The sequence below is a fragment of the Hirundo rustica genome, chromosome 16, assembly GCF_015227805.2.
Source record: "Hirundo rustica isolate bHirRus1 chromosome 16, bHirRus1.pri.v3, whole genome shotgun sequence".
In the NCBI taxonomy this organism is placed as follows: domain Eukaryota; kingdom Metazoa; phylum Chordata; class Aves; order Passeriformes; family Hirundinidae; genus Hirundo; species Hirundo rustica.
In genome coordinates, this window is record NC_053465.1 from 251,811 (window position 1) to 273,204 (window position 21,394).

The 21,394-nt window shown below is 40.4% G+C and overlaps 1 protein-coding gene across 2 annotated transcripts in view; it reads right to left on the minus strand.

The window, feature by feature from the left end:
* PREX1 (phosphatidylinositol-3,4,5-trisphosphate dependent Rac exchange factor 1) overlaps positions 1-21,394 on the minus strand; it is a 120,336-nt gene that overhangs the window by 29,551 nt on the left and 69,391 nt on the right. For both annotated transcript variants that reach the window (XM_040079861.1, XM_040079862.2), the window contains exons 8-16: positions 18,286-18,401; positions 17,185-17,334; positions 15,001-15,148; positions 10,841-10,941; positions 9,638-9,741; positions 8,895-8,944; positions 4,745-4,820; positions 2,416-2,488; positions 1,009-1,151 (exon numbers count right to left, since the gene is read on the minus strand). In XM_040079861.1, coding sequence (XP_039935795.1) covers positions 1,009-1,151; positions 2,416-2,488; positions 4,745-4,820; positions 8,895-8,944; positions 9,638-9,741; positions 10,841-10,941; positions 15,001-15,148; positions 17,185-17,334; positions 18,286-18,401 — 961 coding nt within the window. The remainder of the gene's footprint in view (positions 1-1,008; positions 1,152-2,415; positions 2,489-4,744; positions 4,821-8,894; positions 8,945-9,637; positions 9,742-10,840; positions 10,942-15,000; positions 15,149-17,184; positions 17,335-18,285; positions 18,402-21,394) is intronic.

Here is a 21,394-nt window from a genome sequence, read left to right on the forward strand (position 1 = left end):
AATTACAATAAACCTCCTGTGGTGGGATCAGAGCACAGGAAGGATTAATGCCCTATCATGAGTGTAGAGGCAAGCAGTGATGTTCCACAGACTGCAAAGCCTCAGGATTACAGCTGCTCATAACTGCTAAACACAGCATAAAGCAGAAGTCAGGCACAATTGTTTTGTGGATAAATGTAATGACTTTACTGCTTTTGCAGGGTCTTCACAAGTTCCTTCACTTAAGGGACTGTTAATTTATGCACGCAAATGAAAGCAGTTCATGACTTAAGCCTGACTACTACACATTTGACATAGATCTGTGCCCTCTAAGTAGGAGATTTTTTCCTCAGCATGTGGTCTTCATTTGTTTTCTGTTTGAGACAGGACTGCATTTTGACAGAGGGTGACTGATGCACCTTAGAACTACAACAACAGCATTCATACAGCTTAGAGAATGATGCCCCAAAATATCTATGTTCTTATCAGTCTCTTAACTTGCATCTGAATTTACCTCACATATAAGCATGTTTGAATTCAAACTGCGCTTCAACTTGATGGCAGAGTAGAGCCCACTACTTTTTCCTCCAGCATGTCAACACTGTGGTACCCGCTAAAACATCTCCAGCTCCCTTATACTCTTGCAAGGGCTTCTTGGGAATAGAAAGGGCTTGAGCTGTGCACTGGAAGGAGGTGAGAACTTCCATGCACTTGCACCTGCGTGAACTGTACATCCAAAACTCCCAGTATAGCAGGATGGTCACGAGCTCCAGAAAGGGGCCTGCAATGCAAGGATGTCCTGTGCTTCTAGAATAAATTATGCAGTCTGCCTAACTGAAAAGTCAGAGCTATAGAAGTTGGAGATATACAGCAAAGCAGATCAAGAATTAATAGCATTTATGCAGTGAAAAAACCCCTAGCTACACATGCAATTGCCCATTTTAATTCTACCCTCTCATTATTCTCGTCTGCTATAAAACAACACCATTTTAGCTGAAATATCAAGGTTTACATTAACATATTTCTTACCAGAAGATTCTTTCCCAGGATGTTTTCCATGAGCTTAAAGTCATTACGTAATTGTTTGCTCTTGGAACTGGTGCCCTCCATCTCCTCATCAGCATAAAAGCGGAAATATAAGGATTCATCCTTAAATTCACTTTTCTCCAGGACTGGAAATGATGCACATGAAATACATACGTGCATTTACATGCAGAAAAAAAGAGAGAAACGGAGAAGAAAGTTAAAGGAAATCCTAAATATTTCCCCAATCTTTACAGAACACAGACCAGATGCATCTCTATCAGTCAGTTCCTCAGCTCTGAATTTTTAAGCTAATTCTGCATTTTAGGAAAATAATTTTCTTCACAGCGCACCGTAGCTCATAATTTATATAAAATGCAAAAGATTCTCTTGGAAGGAGGATGCTACTCAAAACTTTACACTCCTTTCCTACATCCAAATGAATATGGTAAAACTATAAAAGGTGCAAAGAGGGGTAAAGGGACTCTTTAAAAGCATGTAAGGTGTCCACATAGACTAAGGCTCAACCTTAAAAAAAAAAAAAAAATTGAGAGGGAAATGAGTTCTACAAAATTCTAGAATTCTAAAAGTTCTTTACCCATTTTTCAAATGCGAGACCTGTGGGCTTCAAATAAAAGCAGCAAGTGATGAGCATCTCCTACATTCAACATGTACTTATGCAAAGGTCTTCCTTGGCAAAGGATGCAATAAATGCCAGAAGTTTGCATGGGCTCAGAACAGACCAAATTCTTTAAAAAAGACCCCAACTATTCTTACATCATTAGTAACTACTATGCAAATTCTCAATTAGTTGTTTACAATAATGTGCTCTCAGAAACACTATTCAAAATACAGTGAGTAAATGTTATCTATGACTAAAACTGAATGCTTCATTTGACAAACTGTGTTTAGTCTTAGGACTTGTACATTCTATTTCATACTGATACAGATGTGATTTGTTTACTTCCCTTGTTTGAGGACGGATGATATCTAACATGGCAGTTTGGCACTTCAGATTTGGATGCCTCCGCACTAAGGATTGAGTTTGTTATCCAAGAGGCAAGAACTAGGCAATTTTACTTAACAGTATTTTTTTTTATAACAGTGATTTTTTTTTTTTTTGATATTTCAAGACAGTACTTGGCTTGTGCATTGCTCAGATGGCTCTGGAAGAGATGCAGTGAGAAAACATGCTCCTTCTAGCTTGTCTAATCCCTTCAGTGCTTCCCATAACTATCAGCAAGCGGCTTCCCTTGGGAAGGCACCAGGCTTAGCCACGTATTAGCTCGAGGATTGTGTTCTAGAATAACTGCAAATCGTGTGCACAGCAGGTATGGCACAGCCTAGAAAAGCTCATCTGACTGAAGTAAGAGCTCATTTCACTGGCTGGGGAAAGCAAAATTGATGCATTACCGTGATGCATGAAGCCGTTATTGCAGAGTCCCACACCCAGTGCGACAGCTTCCTCCCGAGTTTGACAGTCTCCCTAGAAAAAGGAGAATAATGTTATACCTCAGATGATTTTCTAAGCTAAATTATTCCCCTTTCCCCACTGCATTGCTTGTGGCTCTGAAATTAGCAGGATGATCCATGTAGGGAACAAGAGCAAGCCACTAAAACACATATCCCCGCTGCACAAACACTGTTCGTTCCTCCAGACAGCATCTCTCCCTCCTACAGGAACCAGGGGAACAAGGACCAGTACTGGGGAAAGATACCATATTATCTCAATGCAAAGATTTTTTATTTGAAATCAGAGTGTTGGACTTCAGGACACATTAGTCACAGACAATAAAACTCCTCCTCTGAAGCTGAGAGATCCCATCCATATTCAGCTCAAGGAGATAAAACCTAAGTATGTGAACTCCAAAGGTCAGACAGGTTAAAACTACAGTGGCAGCTTGCTTACACAGTAAATTACAAAGGCATCAGTTTCTTACTACCTGAAGCCTTGAGTGCAGCCATTCAAAACAGGTACCAAAGGTGACTTGCAAATTCACAGTCTTCCCTGAAACAGCAGCCTTAAGCTTTACATCTACAACTCAATTAAATACCAGAAATGCCTACTTTTCTCCATGTATCTGCTAATTTGCAGCCACAAGTGAAGACTTTACAAACATGCTTTTACTTTTTAGGCAGACAAGTAAGCTTTAAATAGTGCTGGTAAAAATCAGAAAATAACTACTGGTCTTAAAAAGATTGTCAACACTGGTCCCCTGATGCGAGGTGAGCAAAGGGACACAGGGGAACCTGGTGTCTTCTATCTCAGTGAGAGCGGCTGCTCAGCTCGTTCCAGCAGGGAGGGCACCTGCTGCTTTGGCAACAGAAGTCATTTCAGTGTATAACTTTCAGTCCTATTCAATCAGAAGTTGTATCCTATACAAGCATTCATCTCCCCTCCACTGGAAGAACTAGATACCTGAAAGCTCTCACAGCAGCTGCAGCGTAGTGTACTGACTTAGTTTTAAGCAACCAAGCACCCTCTGATCTTGCCAGCAAAACATCAGTCCTACTTCAAATCCTGCTAAGGAGAGCAGTAGTTATTTGCCAAGCAAATGCTGGCAAAGCCCGTCACTACGGTCTATCAGCATTATTTAAATACAGGATAAAACAGGATCAGCTCTGGCCAATCCACAGCACCACTAGCTTTTATTAAAGAGGCTGAGAGCAGAAAAGGCACAACATTTACAATTAAGAATTAAATACTGTTGTCTTGGTAGAAAAGGGATCAAAGCAGTTCTGAAAGAATTGCATGACTATGTAATCACACAAGGAAAGCCAAGAAAAGAGTTTTAAGAAACCACAAGTTTGACTTTTACTATAAACTAATTTCAAGTCTTCTCTCATTTTCAACATCCTGTCATAAGACAACGCTCAATGCTCACATTGTGTTATTTTATGGGATAAATGGGTAGTTTATTTTACAGAGATTGGGATTTAAAAATCCAATTAATTATTTCAACTGTAAATACACAGGAAGAGAAACTCCTCCTAATGTTACCGTCTTAAACCTTTATCAGTCTGTTTGTTCTAGACAACAAAATCTTTGCATAGGAAGGGTCTAAACCAGACCTGGCTACGCCTGATGACGTTAACGTTACTTTGGCCTCAAAACATTCCCCTAGCAAAAGAGTAATCTCTAATTAGAAAACATAGCTTTAACTTTTTCAGCTCAATAAGTATCTAAATGTTATATAGGTATTTGTCCAAATACAATAAATGCGGTAACAAAAATCTTCAGAAAATAGAGCAGTTTATAATCATCAATCTTGACAAAATGTGTCTCAGCCTTTTCATACAGAAACTAGATGTGACACTAGATACACTAGTTTTGACGTGATAATTTAGGCTTATTCCATACAATCTCCCCATTTGAGTCATCAGAATTACAGAAACACTTTACAGTCAGTACCACACTGAAGAAGCATGTCCAGGTCATATTACTCTTATTACTGCTGCCATCATTACAATTGTTATTATTGCTGTCTCGTTTTGGTAATGATGTGCTGTCTAAAGCCCTAATCATGGTGGCTGGTTGCTTTGGGATGTGTAAACCCCGCAATTACGAGGGCCTCAGACCAAGACTGTTTACAACTCCCTTGGAAGAGGAAAGAAAGCAGATGCACACAGGTAAGAACAGCAACCAAACCACTTTTAAATATTCCATTGATACATTGAAAAAGGAAAGTTTTAGGATTATGAAGTGCCTCTTAGCAAAGAGAGTATTTTAAACTTTTCTTACCTGTGCAATAAGCCAGTCCACTAGTTTACTTGCAGGGATTACTGATTTGTATGTCTTTAGGTGGTAGTCACGGTCTCTAATTACAAAAGAGAATTCAGGGAAAATCAGGACAAAAAGGTATACATTTCTTTTACACTCTAAACCTATATATACTATTGTGACCTACTACAATAAGCAGCCATCTTTTCTTACTAGAAAGTTTTAAACTTTTCCAGCAACTTGAATTAGGAAGATACTTCAGATCAACACAAAGCAGCGTTATTTAAAATTTCTCTAGGTGTTGTTTCGAGCCATCTTCAGGGAGCTCACATTCCAGCCAGAGGCAACCATAAGATTCTTTTCACAGATGTCCTAAGCTGCTGCTGTAACTCAGGTCAGAATACTGCCACCAGCAGTTCCACTAAAAATCACACTCTTCTGGCTGGAAATCATCCAAAATCCATTCATGTCCAGCTTATATCTTTTGGCTCAGTACCAGTCCCATCTACAAGCTTCAGTAATTCTTCTCTAGTGTTTACTTATTAATGAATTCATAGATAGGGACTCTACACATTCCCTCTGTACCTCCTTTTTGTGCTCATGGAATTAGGCAGAGTTTAGTCTATTTTGTCAAGAGAGATTTTCCACACTTGTTCAGATTTTACTTCCTTTACTAAAATATCACATAGTAGCCAGACACAAATAGAATACGCAGTATCCTTTAAAGGAATTAGATAATTTCAGTCATTGTAAATAAGAAGGGTTGTGTTTAGTTCTTGTAACACAACTGGCACCAGCTCACACCCAGCCCTTGCACAGGGCAGCACTGTTCCTGCAAGAAGGAAAAGGAACCCTATTGTAACTTGATGCTTTTGGCAGTTTTCTTCCATTTCTCTTGTCAAAGTCATGGAGATAATTGATGGTTTTAGCCTTTTGTGAAATATTTCTAAAGAATTTTGATACAAATATAAAGTGACCATGTGGCTCAGTACGTTGGGCTCTAACACCTTTTACCTCCAAGGTCACTGGATTTAATCCAGTTTGGAAGAGCATAAAAGCCATTTTAAGGCTGTTTAGTGGCCCATGTGAAATAAGTTTCATGGTCTTGATCCAGTTAGTAGTTCCACATCACAAAAGCCATTACCACAATTAATCTGCATTAATTGGCTCCCTCTCATTGAGAGTCTCAGTAGAGAGGCCAAATGCTGAATGGGCTACGAAGAATTAATTCCACTCTCACCCTTGGGGGTGGTCCTTGTATTTGAAGCTTGAGCTTGACTGGCATGACTGGAAAGAAGCACAGCCAGTGGGGCTGTTTTACAGTCTGGATGGATCCATGAGGCAAGTCAAGACGAGACTTTATTCTTCAGTTCTGTCAAATCAGCCTCTTTTGTAAGCACCACACTATCTGATACTGCCTTTTCCCTAAAAATCACATATCCAAACACTATCTAAAACCCATCTACCCAACCCTGTTCCTTTAACCAATCATCTACAGATACAAATATGTTGTGACTGGCTGTTGTAAATAAATGCAGCAGAAATGTTTGTGTGTTTGCAGAATGCAGGGTGTGAGAAATTCGAAAGAGAAGCAAGACTTTCACAGCTTGGAAAAAAACCCAACAAAACATGATGGCATTTTCAAAAATATGTGACCCCAGGAAAAAAGCTTTCCTCATAGTGCTTACACACAGTTTTCTACTTGTCTTCCAGTAATGCACTAAACCCAGCACAAATCTGTAGGAGTTTTCTGGGCAGTTTTTCCCTCTCACACTCTTATCTTGGGAAAATGTGCTTTTGAAATGTCAGCGCAATAAAGGAAAACATTAAAATATTGAGGACTAATGAGTAGGGGGTTCCAGACAAGAAGTAACTCCCAAAACTTTCCTAGAAATGCTGACAGTTTTAAATAAGCTGCCATCAATCTTGGTCCAAGGCCCAGTCTTTCCCTGCTTGCAGTGCTGGTCAGGATTGTCATTTCACTCTTTTTTCTCCCCATTTTAATCTACCCTGAACATGAGCAGAACATGAAACACAGAACATTATCCAGGACCATGAACTTTTTTTTGTTCAGGTGAATAGTCAAATATAGAGGTGGGAACCATTGAAATTTTGAAATTTTGGCAGAACCTTGGTGCCTCACAGAAACTAGAGGAATAGAATATTCTTCACAGTGTCTAACCCAGCGATGCACTGATATATTGTCCATCACATATATAAGTGGAACAAGTTGTCCCACCTCACAAATACCCAGAAGTACATCACAGACACATTCAGAATTTTCAAAATGTTTTACTTTTTATACTTCAATTCCCAAAGTAGCATGATTTGTTTCCAGTGGTGTATATCATCTTGCCCTCAGAGTATCAGGGTGTTAGATTTTATTTGAGGAAAGATATAAAGGCAAACTGGAAACTCCAAGGTTTCCAGGGAATAAAAACTAAGTAGAATTGTATCTCAAGGTTGTCAACAAAACCATTTTGAATCGGTGATTCCTCCAGATCGCTGTGGCACACGTACCTGCTACTCCAAGCGGCTTTGCCAAGTTTCTAGAAGGAAAGTTGCGCCAGAAAAGGCAGCATGAGTGAAGGGACCAGCAGCCCTAAAATGCCAGATAAAGCAGCGTTCCAAAGGCACAGCACAAAGCAATGGACTTTGCACAACGCAATTGGCAAAAGCTAGCTTCCTTAGGCTAAGGTGAGGCTTGTCAGAAGCAAAAAGTCAAGATAAGAAGACATAAAACAATGACAGCCTGAGAAGTTAAGTTTTCTAGCGTGGCTATAAAAGGAAGAATGAATAAGAAAGAAAATGGCAGGAAGAAGAGCCTAAACATACTGAGAATTAAGCCCATTCAGAAGGATCCTAAAACTTCTGAGAGTCTGGTACCTTTCACTAATTATGCACACTTTGTGTTCATGGTGTCACTAGCACAGATCAATCCTGATATGAGGAGATTCTCCAGCTGGGAAGCTATTACAAAAATAGCACATTGACAAAACACCACAACGCCGCAAGATGGGCCTGCGGGAGTTATTCTGTCCTTGCTGATTCCCTAGATCCACTTCGGTTTGTGGGTACCCTGAGGTCAGGGACATTTTTTGAACTTCACGTGCCATCATTTCTACCCTGCATATGAATTGCCATCTTCAAGGGTGAAATATCTATGTGCAAAAGCACATTTGCATCTGCAGAACCGTTTTATCTGCCACTGGCAGCATCATGCTCTCCTGCTCTCCACACCTTTTGGGCTAAGCGAAATCTGTGCCATTGTAGAACAGTTATTCTGGGAGAAAAACCCAGAGATCCAGTGATGCAAATTTATGACTTATGAACTGTAACTGTCATCGCCGCTCCTCTTAGCATGACAGTAGCATTTCTCAGTGAAAATTCAGTTGAACAACTCATGGACAAGAGGTCAGTTTTGTTGAATTTGGGAATCCAGCCATCTCCACTAGAGGTCTTTTCTACCTCATCAGTTTTTTATTTGTAAAACATTTAGTTCTCCTAAGTGAAAATGCCTAATCTTCCACCTGAACAGAACAACTACAGAATTCAGGGTGGTTTTCATTATAGACCACAAATGTTCATCTGATGTCACAGTATGGTAACAACATCTGAAAATCATCATCTGGGCTCCGGGAAGAGTGTTACCGAGCGCTAGCAAACTAACTCAGTTCTTCAGCAGTTATTTATACAGAGCCAAGTTCTTAAGATTCCACACAAAACTTTCAGTGTTTCTTCAAATTACAGCTTCAGCTTTTATTCTGCTTCAGACTGGCTTTTGTTTGTTTAGGGTGCTCTGAATAACAGAATCCTAGCACCACACTGGAATCTTCTTCTGGAATCTGAATTACATCACTTCAGCATCTGTTGACATTTTCTATAACCCAAATAGTGCAGCAACTACAATCCCCACCACATGAGCTGCCCTGAATCAGTCACTGCAACCACCCCCAGCTGCACACTCTCCCTGAATCCCTAGTTCCAACATCCTCCAGCAGCAGAACTGCAACTACTGATCTAAGCTGAGGAGATGCAAGGGCAGTAAAAGAGCCAAGAAAATTCAGAAAAGTATTGTTTATAGTAAGAAACAAGAAAGATATCAACAGTGACATCATCCTTTTAACAAACTCAGATAATAAATACAAGGGGATCACAAAGGGGAACTTACTTTACCACTGGAGTATAGAGGCAGTGCAGTCGGCAGTACAGCCTCACCCCCTGAAGAATGGAAGATGCAGAGTTAGCAGCCTTTTTTCTTTTTAAAGAAACACTGACTAGCTAATGCTAACAAAACCTGGACACTGATATCTCTACTCAGCTGGAATTTTCTTTTGATTAATATTGATATTCAAAACAGTTATTTTAGCCTCTCTGACAAACATTCTTTCTCCTTTCCCGGCTTCCAACAGCCAAAAATCTGTTTTTACCTCTAATCACCTCTATTCCAACACTTTTTCTGTTAATCAATCCTCACAATTAATCGATTAACTAACATCCATAAGAAAAAAAATCAAATTTATTAAAAGGTATGTGGACAAATATGGATCAACAGAAATCATTTGACAGACAGTTTTTAGGAACAGTTAAATATTGATCTCTTCTATCCCCCTGAACCATCATGCCCAGATTTGCAGCAGACATGTTACTACCTACTGTTTTAAGACCTTTTGTTACTCTATTGGGATTGCAATCAGCAGCCTTGGGTGCAGTCACAACTGTATTGCTGTTCATTGCTAAACTCTGCTTCCTGTCCCTGACGTCAGTGTCTCCTGGGCATTAGGATGGACAGCTCCATACAACGCGGATCCACAGCAATGGCAATCTCCCACACAACAGGTCAACGACATTCAGAGGGACAGCAAACTTCCTGGTGCGAATCACAAAGTTCCAACTAAGAATGATAATACAAACCTTGGACACGATGTCTTCCAATTCACTTCTTGGCTTGTATGTTCCATCATCGTAGCGAAATCTGTACATCACCTGTTCATTCTTAAACTGGTGCTTATCTGAAACTAAAACATCAGCATGATAAAAAAAATTGTCTTCTGTCCTCACCATGTTCTTTATAGGCCAGTTGGTAAAAATTGTATTTTTTAAATTTTAAATCAGATTCAGTTTATGTAAGGCTTTGGAAACAGTTCTAGTGAAGGGAATTGGGAACATCTGACCTTTCTCAGTGAGTTTTCAACAAAGTATTGCAAATTCTCACAATAGTTATCACAGCACTTACAGCCATTTTTGCAGTTGCCCAAAACTCTGCAAATCCAAAAGCAGAAGCATGCTGGTGGCAGAAACTACACATGTCAGAGGTATTCTTCTATCACGGTTCTTTTATAGTTACCAGTGAGTTCCTTCTAAAATTAAGACTGCTTTTTTTTTTTTTTTTTTTTTTTTTTTTTTTTTCACCCAGAAAAGGCATTCCACAGCAGAGCAGTTAAAATCTTACTGGGTAATGATAGCAATATGCTATCTAAGACTTTTAGTAGAAATGCAGGAAGCACAGAAAATTTTCAAACCAACATACTTCAGTCATGTAGCACTTTCATATGTTCTATCCTACGCTTCTAGAACATCCCTCATCACAACACTTCAATGTCATCAGCTGGGTGAGATGAAGAAACACAGTCTCTCACTATTTTAAATAAAGGCATTCTTGCCAAATGAGCTGGAAACACAATAAATCCTCCATCCTCTCTTTTTGTGACAAGCAGCCATTTGAATGATCCATCACCTGTGCACTTGGTCTCAAAGAGCACTGCTCCCCTCCCCCGGATTGCTGATGTCTCATGTGCAAAGCTGTACTTATGAACCCCAACAAATTTTCAAACTCATAATCCAAAGAAATATACACCTGAAATAATCCCAAACTAAGACGTTGCAGAGAAATCAAGCAACTGTAGACAAAAACGCTTTCTAGATACCAAACAAGCGTTCTTTTCATGGCATAAATTTGCCCACTCATTAATCCCAAAAATCACTGTTTTTGAGGATTTGATGGGTACGGCAGTAGAAAGTATTTGAATATCATGTGAACAGCTTCAGTGAGTTTTCCACCCTCATTTCCAGGGTGTTACTGAAATCTGATATCTTTTTATGGCATGGCACACTCACCATGATGAATGATTCCATTTTCCAGTAGTGCCTGTCCCAGGTTGACCCCTTCCTCTGGTTTGCTTATCTCTCCAATCTCAGTGAGCCAGGATACAAACTCGCTGCAAAGGGGAGCAGAACACACACAATTAGCTCTGAGTGGCAGCAGGCACTTGCTTCTGCGAGCCATCAGCCAACCACAGGAGACTCTCCTTGAAGGAAGTGTGGAAACTGCTGTAAGCAGTGGTACCTCCGCACAGTGGCTTCATTTCCTACACTCCTGGAGGAAACGCTCTGCAGAAGATTTAGGCTCTTCCCATCATTGCCCTTAGCTCACAGACAGTGTGCACACAAAAGGAAAGATGACCATGCATCTATAAGGATGATGCAAATCCTTATCTTATAGAGTAGTCCAGACATCCCTGGGGAAAAGATTAGCAAGCAAGATTAACAGACAACCTTAAATCAAGTTCAACAGTAGGGTATCCTCCCTTCCCAGCTATTTCTTCCCAAGTTACCTATCCAAGAGGTGTTCATGATTTGACTTAATTATACATGCTCATCTTCTTTCATTGGGTCTGATTTCTGTCCCCAGCCCCATGGTGTAATTGGATTGGCTTCAATAGAATCACAGTAGGACTCAGAACAGAAGACTCAACCTACTGATTTCAAGCACAGAGCAGTAACACATAGCATGAGTCCCACTGACAAGTTAATTTAAGGTCATTTTCTGGCAGATCATATACATCATGCTTCTAATTTATACACAGAAGATGGAAGTTTCATCTGCTGCTCATGCAGCACGAAACAAAACATCTCTGTTGAGGGGCAGAGCTGCACACATGGGCAGAATAAAAGCCAAAAAATGGATAGATATGTCAGATGCTATTCATTAGAAACAAGTACAAAAAGAAGTCATAGCAAGCCTGATGAATCCAGCTCTGCCAGAGCCCCAAGGGACTGAGCTGTTTGCCAGGTTAATTAGCAATTATGCTAGAAATGTGTTACAGTCATGGAGAGGAACAAAAGGAATATATGAAAGTAGAGCAACTTATGGGAAATGTGGGTTCAATAAAACACTTGGGTGCTGGCCAATGTGAAAAGGTTGTTGCTTAACAAATCCATGTATCCATGTCTCCACCTGTGGGCTTTAACTGAAGTATTTTTAATCTCTTTGTATTTATCAGCACTGACTGACCTAAACTGTAGGAATTACTTGCATTTTGCCCTTAGAATAATAAAACAACTCCAGGACTGAAAACTTTGGTTTGCTGAGGGGGTACTCTGTAGCTGTCATAGTGCAGAAAAAGCAGCAGAATGTATTCAGCTGTGCCAGGAGAATCCCATGGAAACCAGTGGAGTTTTGTGAAGCCCCCAAGGCCAGAGTAATGATGAGTCAGGCTATCTCCTAAGGAACATTCTTTTCCCAGCTATTCTGAACTGTATCTGTAAGTAATTAAGTGCTGAAACAAAATATAAACTGCAGAGGGAGGCGAAGTAAGAATGATCCTGCACCCTGGCATGAGGCAGGCCCCATCCCTGCTGCCAGGGACTGCACCCAGGGAAGCACCCCAGCCAGAGGCCCCCTAGCTCTGGAGTACCCTATCAAGAGCAACAGGTCTGTGGCACTTTACAGCACTTAAATGGTTGCCCAAAACCTCAGTGGAAGCTACTCTGTTACCTTTCCTGCTTCTTTTATTTGCAACTGTCTCTGGAGTTCATGTGGATTGTAAGTGCAAGGTTGATATGGTGAGCCGAAATAGGAAAATATCTAAATGCTACCCTCACAGCTCAGAAGCTTTGCAATCATGGGACGGTTTTCTTAAGAGCTGCTTTAAGATTTCTGTGACATTTGATTCAGAAGCAAAATCAGTAATCATTTGATCTGAAGGCTTTATAAGCCCTGAAAGTGCATGATCCAAAAATATTCCTAGATGTTCTTAAGGAATATACTATATATGCTATAATATGTTTCTAAAAAGTCGTCCACTCAAAGAGTGGATGGCAAAGCTTGATTTGTTTCCTAATCTTGTCTGAAGCAGTTCTCCAGGATAAATGAGAGTATCTTCACTTCCCAGTGCTGCCATGCTCAGTTCTCATCTGAATTCAGGTCAGGACACCATCTCCCAGCAACACCTTGGAAATTAAGGGACTTGGAACAACTGTGTTTCTACACAAGAAATACACAGGAAAATCCAACCCATCCAGGACAGTATGATCAGATCAGATACAGCTGAAATCTCCTGAGGTTACCAGATGCTCTCTCTTACACACTCAAGGTTTTTCAGCACTGAAAAGAAGCATGGCCATCACATCATTTACACACAGTGACAACAACACACATCATTCCAACTGCATCACCAGTTACTTGCCTAAATGCCTTGAAGAGTGATCAGGAAAACAGACTTCCATTCAAGCCAGTCAGTTGCTGAAGTCAAATTCAATAAACAGCCTTATAAATAAATCCATGTGATACCTCTGAAACTATTAGGATTAGATCATGCTGTTTTCCCCCCAAAAAATATTTTGTGTCTTGAATTATGAGAAGCTATCTGATATTCACACACCAAGAGAAAAAATATTTTTGTGGTCTTGGTGTTGCTGTCAGCTGCATGTAACAAAAAAATCCACTAAATACATCTCAGCACAGTTATCAGTGACTCCCTTAGGCAGGAGTATCTGCAAAAATAAACAATATGCATTGTTTGGGGAAAGCCCTGGGAATGACACAAAATCTGCCAGTCATGACTGGAATGTACTGACTGAGCTGTACTCAGCTGTTTCCCAGGACTATACCAGTAAGTAAATGCAGAAAAGATATCAGCAGTGTTATTTGCTGTGGGAACAGCTAGAACATTAGAAGAAGTGATCCTTTTGTCAGAGATCAGGATACCTGTGGGTATCTCAGTCTGGGCTCAGTTAGTCATTAGCAAAGGTAGGTCAAGTCCTCACTACTGGAGTGTCAGGTGGCTGTCAAGAAAATTGAGGGCATTGAGCAGGACAGACTGTAAGAAAACAGACCTTTTAAAAGGAAAAGTAGTAGCAAGAAATCCTGGATAAAACTTGAAACTAAGCATAATATCAGAGAGCCCACAACAGGCTCATACGTTACAACACTGGAAGAACCTATGTTTCTGACCTGGTATTTCTTTTTGCATGGAAAATAGGAACTGCTGTTATGAGATCTAAAAGGTTTCAGCTTTAATCCAACAAGATCAACCGGGGGGGGGCGGGGGACGGGGACGGTGTGGAGGATGTGTGAGAAGAAGGAAAAAGCACCTACTTCTCCAAAATCAAGAAACTTTTTTCTAGCTGAAGTATCACCAACCTATGCTACCAGCCCACCTTCTGTCAGTCAGAAAGACATTTCCATCCCAGTGCACTGGCAATGCTGCTGCAAACTGCTGTTACAGATACCAGAGAGGGAAGGGAAATGTATGCCTATCTGCCTCAGAACTCTTTTTTCTTCCCACAACTGATCATTTCAATCATTAACAGCTAAGGCAGAAAAGCCACCTTAGGTCAGCTCTGGAGTGCTGTGCCACACAGGATGCGACCCTACAGTGGCCCCACTGCTGCCAGTGCCAATCGCCGACCCAAGACGCCCACCGAGTCTCTTCTGCTGCCTCACACATCATCCTTCAGAATCAGTCTGTCATTATTTTGTAATAGCTAGCTGAATCAAAGAGGTTTTTTCCAGCCAATAAAGTCCTATACTTTGAACAAACATATCAGGTCGCATGATGCACAAAATTTCATTTGTGCCTGTTACACTGACAAACAGGAAACTTCTAAATACAATCCTGAGGCTTGGACAGCTCTGCTGGATTTAAGTATCACCTGGAAAGCATTTGCTTGTATACAAAAGAGAGTACAGGTTAGGCCACCAACAGCCCCGTGCTTGTGGGAGTTTAAGATAGTTTTCTTGCTCCTTTTGCTGATCTAAAGCAGCTGTTATGACTTACTGTAAAACAGAGTGAGCTGTCACACTATTCAGCCTGTGTAAGGTGTGAAACAAAAACCATTGACTAGTTATAATAAATCACCACTCTAATGGGGCTTTTGGTCTTTTTAATTAAGCTGCATCAAAGCACATCCGATCTGTGTCACAATGCCGTCCCCAGAAATTCTAGAGTCCATTAACTGGCGTGAAAGACCTTTTCAATTCAAATGTCACTTACTTGCCAAGAAAGCACTTGGGAACAGTACTTAATTTTCTTCTCCTGTCTTTGATAAGGTTCACTTTCTTGCTCATCATCATTTGGTACAGCTTCTCTCCTTTCTCTGCAATCATGACATATGCATCCCTCTCCATTCCCAGTTTCAAACCTGGAATATAAAGCCAAAATTCCTTCAGATCTTTAATGCCACATAAAACGTTTGCTCAAAGTCAATACCCGAGGCCAAACAGCAAAAACTGTAGAAACACAAAAATTAATTGACTTTTTTTTCATTTAAGGGGGAAATTAGGTAATTTTTTATCTGAGTACAAAATTGTCATTGGTAAGTTTAGCACCACCGAGATGTAGATTTTCTTCTCCATTTTAAAAAGCAGCTTTAAACTTATGGTTAAACAGAATGGTTCACAGAACATGAAGAAAGTCCAAAGCAAGATGAACATGAGTCAGGGCAATCCCAAGCAAAAATACAGGCTGGGAGAATGGACTGAGAGCAGCCATGGAGAGAAACGCTCTGGGTGCAGGTGGATGAAAAGCTGGACACGAGCCAGCCACATGCAGTGCCACACAGAACCGCCACGGGCTGGCTGGTGCCCCAGCATGGGCAGCAGGGGAGGGGGAGTTCTGCCCCTCTGCTCTGCTCTGCTCTGTCTGATGCCATCTGGAGCGCTGTGTTCAGTCTGAGGCCCCAACATAAGAAGGACCTGGCGCCGCTGGAGAAGTCCAGAGGAAGCCGTGGAGCTGCTGCAGGGCTGGAGAACCTCTGCTCTGGAGTCAGGCTGAGAGAGCTGGGAACGTTCCCCTGGAGAAGGGAAGGCCCAGGGGGAGCTCCAAGCCCCTGGCAGGCAGGGCCTAAAGGGGCTCCAGGAGAGCTGGAGAGGGACTGGGGACAAGGGATGGAGGGACAGGACACAGGGAATGGCTTCCACTGCCAGAGGGCAGGGATGGGTGGGAGATTGGGAGGAAATTGTTCCCTGGGAGGGTGGGCAGGCCCTGGCACAGGTTGCCCAGCAGAGCTGCGGCTGCCCCGGCCCTGAGAGTGCCCAAGGCCAGGCTGGATGGGGCCTGGAGCAGCCTGGGATAGCAGAAGGTGTCCCTGCCCGTGGCCTTAAATGGCCTTTAAGGTTGCTTCCAGTCCAAGCAGTTCTATGATACTGTCATTCTCAACCTTCTGAAACTGATCTCCTGTGGCAATTTCACTTGTGAACCTGAAATAACTTCAAGCATAAGACTTGTTAAAGGCATTTAAATGCTTGAAAGATCGGGAGACTTTTTGCATGTTCTATTTGAAGGCAAAAATACAAAACTGCTGAAATAATTTTCACATTTGTGAATAAATCAAAATTGGGCAGGCACATTATTTTCTCATCCTTTATTAATGAGCCTACTTTACCTTTAAGCTAAAAATAGTGCTTGACAATCATATTAACCAGTAAATGAAAGAAATACTGCATGACTTAAAGAATGACTGATTACTGAATATAAAGAACATTTCATGTTCACTTTGTCTAAGTTCCCAAGTACATAATTCATGCTAACTTGAAAATTGCTACAGGCAGGGAGATGATCTCCGAAAACAGCAGGTGTCTCAGTTATAACCATCTTCATAACTGACATTTTCTGGCCCTCTTCTCTTTAGATCTGCAAACTGCTTTAGGAAGACAGCATTTGCAAAAGCTGTTTTGGTGCTGTAGATGCTTTTTGTCTTCTAGCCTGAACACATAATTTTCTGGATAGGTTACTCTAGAACTTGCAAATCTGGGCAACTCTGGAGTCCAAAAGAGACACAGATTTTAGACACCTCCAAGACTAGCTTGAGAACAGGCAGCCTGAAGTGGTCCTGTACTTCTATGCCTAATTTTAGCAGAGACCGACATTAGGCAGAACTTAAGTAATTGGTGTAAGACTAGAGAAAAGGAGAACTCTGCATTTTTTGGGAAGAAAACTTTATCCTAACTGGATGTAAATCCTGTTGCTTTATTGTAAGAATTCATACTGCAATGAATCAAGAAGCTTCTGAGACATCAGAGCTGTTTCCTAGCTTTAGGAAAACATTAAGGACAGATTTTAATTCTGCCCATGGAGGAAAATGTGCAACCTGTTCTCTTTCTTTCAAACATGTGTATGTGCATATACATTTGTCCTACAAGTTCATTCAGTGCAGTACAAAATACATCATCCACTTACTCTCTCTCTGCTCCCTTTCCTTGATTATAGCATCCAGCCACTTCTGTTTATCTTCAGCAGTCTTGGCCATACAGACAAACCACTTGTTTTTGGCTGTGTTGTGAATCTTCCAGCCATTTGTCACTGTGTAGCCATTGCTGTGGTAATCTGCTGCAAAAGACCAAAGCACAAAGCACACAGTGAGCAGGAAGCCTGCTCTTTTAACCAAATCAGTGGGGGACACTTTCAGTAAAATCATATTCTTTGAAGGCCTTGATTCCTGAGGTGTTTCTCACTGGCTGCCCAGCTGTAGTTACCACTCTAGAAGTACATGTATCAGCAGGCTGTTCAAACTGACTGAATGCTTCAGCCTTAAGAGTGACACTTGATGATCTCACCTCAGAAGAAGAACTAAAGTCTTTTAAATACTTGGCCATCAGTGAAAGAGTCTGTGATGTTTGTTTAGGTTATCTGTTCTGAATTTTCTGGGGACACGCTATCTTCCTGCACTGTAAGGATTTCTGTCCCCACGACATGGAAACTCTCTATGTATCGACTGTTTAAAGGACAAAACACTAATTCCTGACTTACCACAATAGGGCAGTGGGGGTGTGGCCTTTATGGATGGAATCAGAAACCTACCCAGTCTTCCGGCCTGTGCCAGGATGCAAGAATCATAACAGAACTGCCATTCCCGTATTTTGCTCATGGTGGCATTCCATGCTACTAATTTGGATACTAAGACTAATATTTAGTATTCTAAATTAGAAGAAGATCCAGAAATTCTGTTATTTTAGCTGTAATGATTTATGATGTAAAAAAAAAAAAAAGGTTGGAAAGAAGACAGAAGTAACTTTTATTAAATTAACTTGGATTAGCACAAAAAATAGACAATCTTCTGAGGACACATACTCTTATTAAGGTCATTTCAGATGGAAGGACTAGTGCCTGAAAGCATTTCCAGTCTTTCAGCCATGTAAGTTGGTCCAATAATGAAGGTGCTACAAGTTCCACAGATTGCTTCAGATTTCACTAAAGGAGATGGACAAGTACTTTTGCTCCACTTTCCAACACAAGATCTAAACTTTCTGTGTTCTTAAAAGACAATATTTAGTAACTTACCTGTTCCATCTTCCACATTCTCTACTTCCATGACTTCTGTATTTATTCGGCCCCTGAAGATATAAAGGGACCCATTGATTGACTTTGTCCTTTTAGATGTTTTTTTCCCAGTAACTCTGCAATTAGGATGAAGACTGTTAGCAACACATAAGCAAACGGTCTAACATATATATGAATAAACCAATCAGAGATATGACTATTAAAGGAGGATTCCAATATAGTGACTGGTGGTATTGACCACACCTCTGATGTTAAATAATTGGAATACTCATTCAGATTTTCAAGAAAGGTGTGTACCAGTGTCAGTACAGCAACAATGAGCTTGTTTTGCCAGATTATGTGAAGATGTGGGTGGCTTCAAGATCTACATTCTTGATGACTGAAATACATGTCCATGAACAGCACACGGCCTCGGGATGACAACTGCAGCATCACCTGACAACATCACATTTAACCCCTCTGTATGCCTAAAGCTGTGATCAATTTGTGGTATGCACCAAGCTTCAAATATGAAATGAACTACACAAAGAGGTCAGTGTCACACAGCCTGCCATGTGTGTTACACGTTGTTGTAGGGAAAATTCTGCTGCGGTAATTTTGCACCCAAGTTTACATCCTTATCTATAAGCTTGATAGTGTCTCTGTTGAATTCAGGAAAGCACTTTTCATTACTAGTTATGTTCTGATTTTTATGCCTAAAATAGGTTTCAAAGTATCCAAGTGACTCCTCTTGTGCTTCACTATCCAAGAATAGCCCTGCTATGCAAGCAAAAACACAACTGGTCAAATGGTCATTAAGAAGTGGCAGGTGTCAAAATTCCAGTCAGTGAAGGTTCTGCTGTGGCAATTTGCCAGTACCTCATAAGATTCAAAAAATATTGCAGTAAAAATCAGCTGGGGAAAGAATTTCTTGTCAGAGTAAAATACCTATAATAAACTGAGGTGAGATGAGAATCATCAATCTTTTCTGGGCATTTTTTTTTTTACAACTACCTTCAGTGACAAAAACACATTTGGTAATGACCACATGCAATCAGACTGATAGGGACTGTGATCGTGGAGCTATTGGATCCTTCCCCAACTCCTCAAGTCAAAAGAAAACCTGTCCTAGCAGAACTATGGAAACCTTTTAAATGTTCAGCCTACTTCCCTACATAAAGCATACTGTCCCTGACATCAGGATTCAATTTAAACAGCAGTTGACAATCCTGCTAAAACCAAAAAACAATACTCAGCCCTGAAAATCTACATCATCAGTTTGCCAGACTTTCCTATGCTTCTGCAAAAGAAGCTAATGCAGAGCTAAAATATCAGATCTAAATCTGATTCTAAACACACCTTACATTGGGTTTGACAATCCTACTCCTGATTTACGTTAGTGTGAAAAAATATGATGTCCAGATTGGAATGCTGCATTGTTGAGTACTTATCAAAGACTAAGCCCTGAATTCTGACTGCATCTTTGCATCAAGAAATATTCCATTGATTTCTACAAGTTAGCATAACACAATGAGATGAGAACTGTCATTTAATCAAAAATTAGGAGCAGACCAAGACAGTTTCTTACTGGGGTTTGGGGTTTTTTTAAGGTGTGTCCCACTATCATGTCAGTTGTTTGAGAGCAGCTGGCCAAATGGACACACCAACACAAAGGAAAAGACATTGGTTTCCATTCTAGACTAATTATAAATAGCAATGAGACAGCAGAAATATCCAATATTAAAGTAGCTCAGTGATCAAAATGTACCTTGTACGTTAGGCAACTCCCACCAGACTTAATGAAATATAATTTTTAGTGGAAATCAGATCCCCAACATCCCATCAGTTCGAGTTACATTGTCAGACAAAGGTAAACAATCCCAATCCTTTGAGAAATCCAAGTGTTACAGCAGCATCCTCCAAAATAAAGCCAAACTACAGAGGAGCTTGGTAACATCTTCTGTACAAAAAGAAAGTTCTGCTTAAAAGGCACCAGAATATTTTGTTTTCTAAATCTCAGTGTTCCAGTAAAACTGCCTGGACAGCACTGGAGTTAGGCTAACCTCAACTACAAACAGACTAGAAAAACAGTTTCTAAGAGCTCTGAAGAAATAAAAGATTAATATCAAATTAACTGGGTTTTTTTTAAGGAATAGTTTCTGTTAGAAAACACAAATTTCTGAACTCTGTGTCATACAGAATTTTGGACTTTGGTAAATGGTAAAGGGTCCAAGTGAAGTGTTTCCTCTCCCTTGTGTCATTCCAGAGTCAGAATGCTTTGGGTAGATACATTTTAAGTCTATTAGATTTAATGGTGTAAATTTTTTAAAATGTAAACATTTATATCTCATCTAATTTTGAATGTAGATGTCATCTAATAATTTGTATTTAAGTTTTACAGATTTGGCATTATGCACAAAAAAGGCTGAACATTACTGAAATTAGTTTTCACAGCTTAATTGTTCCAAAATTTCTATTGTTTCTCTGGGGAAAAAAAATAGAGAAAGAGAAAGAAAGAAAAAAAAAGTAATACCCAAATGTTGAGAAATTAGAATCTTCTTTGGAGAGAACACTGGTTTTACAGAATTCCTAACTGGGTTGGCCGTTCTGTTTGGCCATCAGCAGTAAGGAGATATAACTTGAAGCAGGGGGATTGTATTACAGGAAAGGGAGGAAGAGGAAAAGGGAGTGCAGGGAATGCATTGTAAATTCAGAACAGACAAAGACACGAGAATGAGACCAGAGTTGTGAAGGTGAAAAGCTCAGGAACTTAAATACTGTATAACTGCTGCAGAAGAAAGTTGCCTTCCACTCTGCCAACGCTATTTTAATTACAAGCAAAAGGTGTTAATAATACTTAAGGTTTCTTAGGTGGGATGATGCAAAAATAATTACCAGAATAAGAAAGGAAGACATCAGAGCACATGGGCTGTAAACACTGACAGCAACAGCAAAATATTAATTTCTTTCTCACTCCCCTGGGTCCTGCATCTATTTTGTTTGCTTAGTATTCCACTTTCCCCTATCTTGGCTTTTTATCATTTTTCACATCACCCTCTTAAGCTTAGCATAACTTCACAATGTAAATTGGCACCTTCACATAATTCCTGGAGACGCAGCTGCCCTCAGA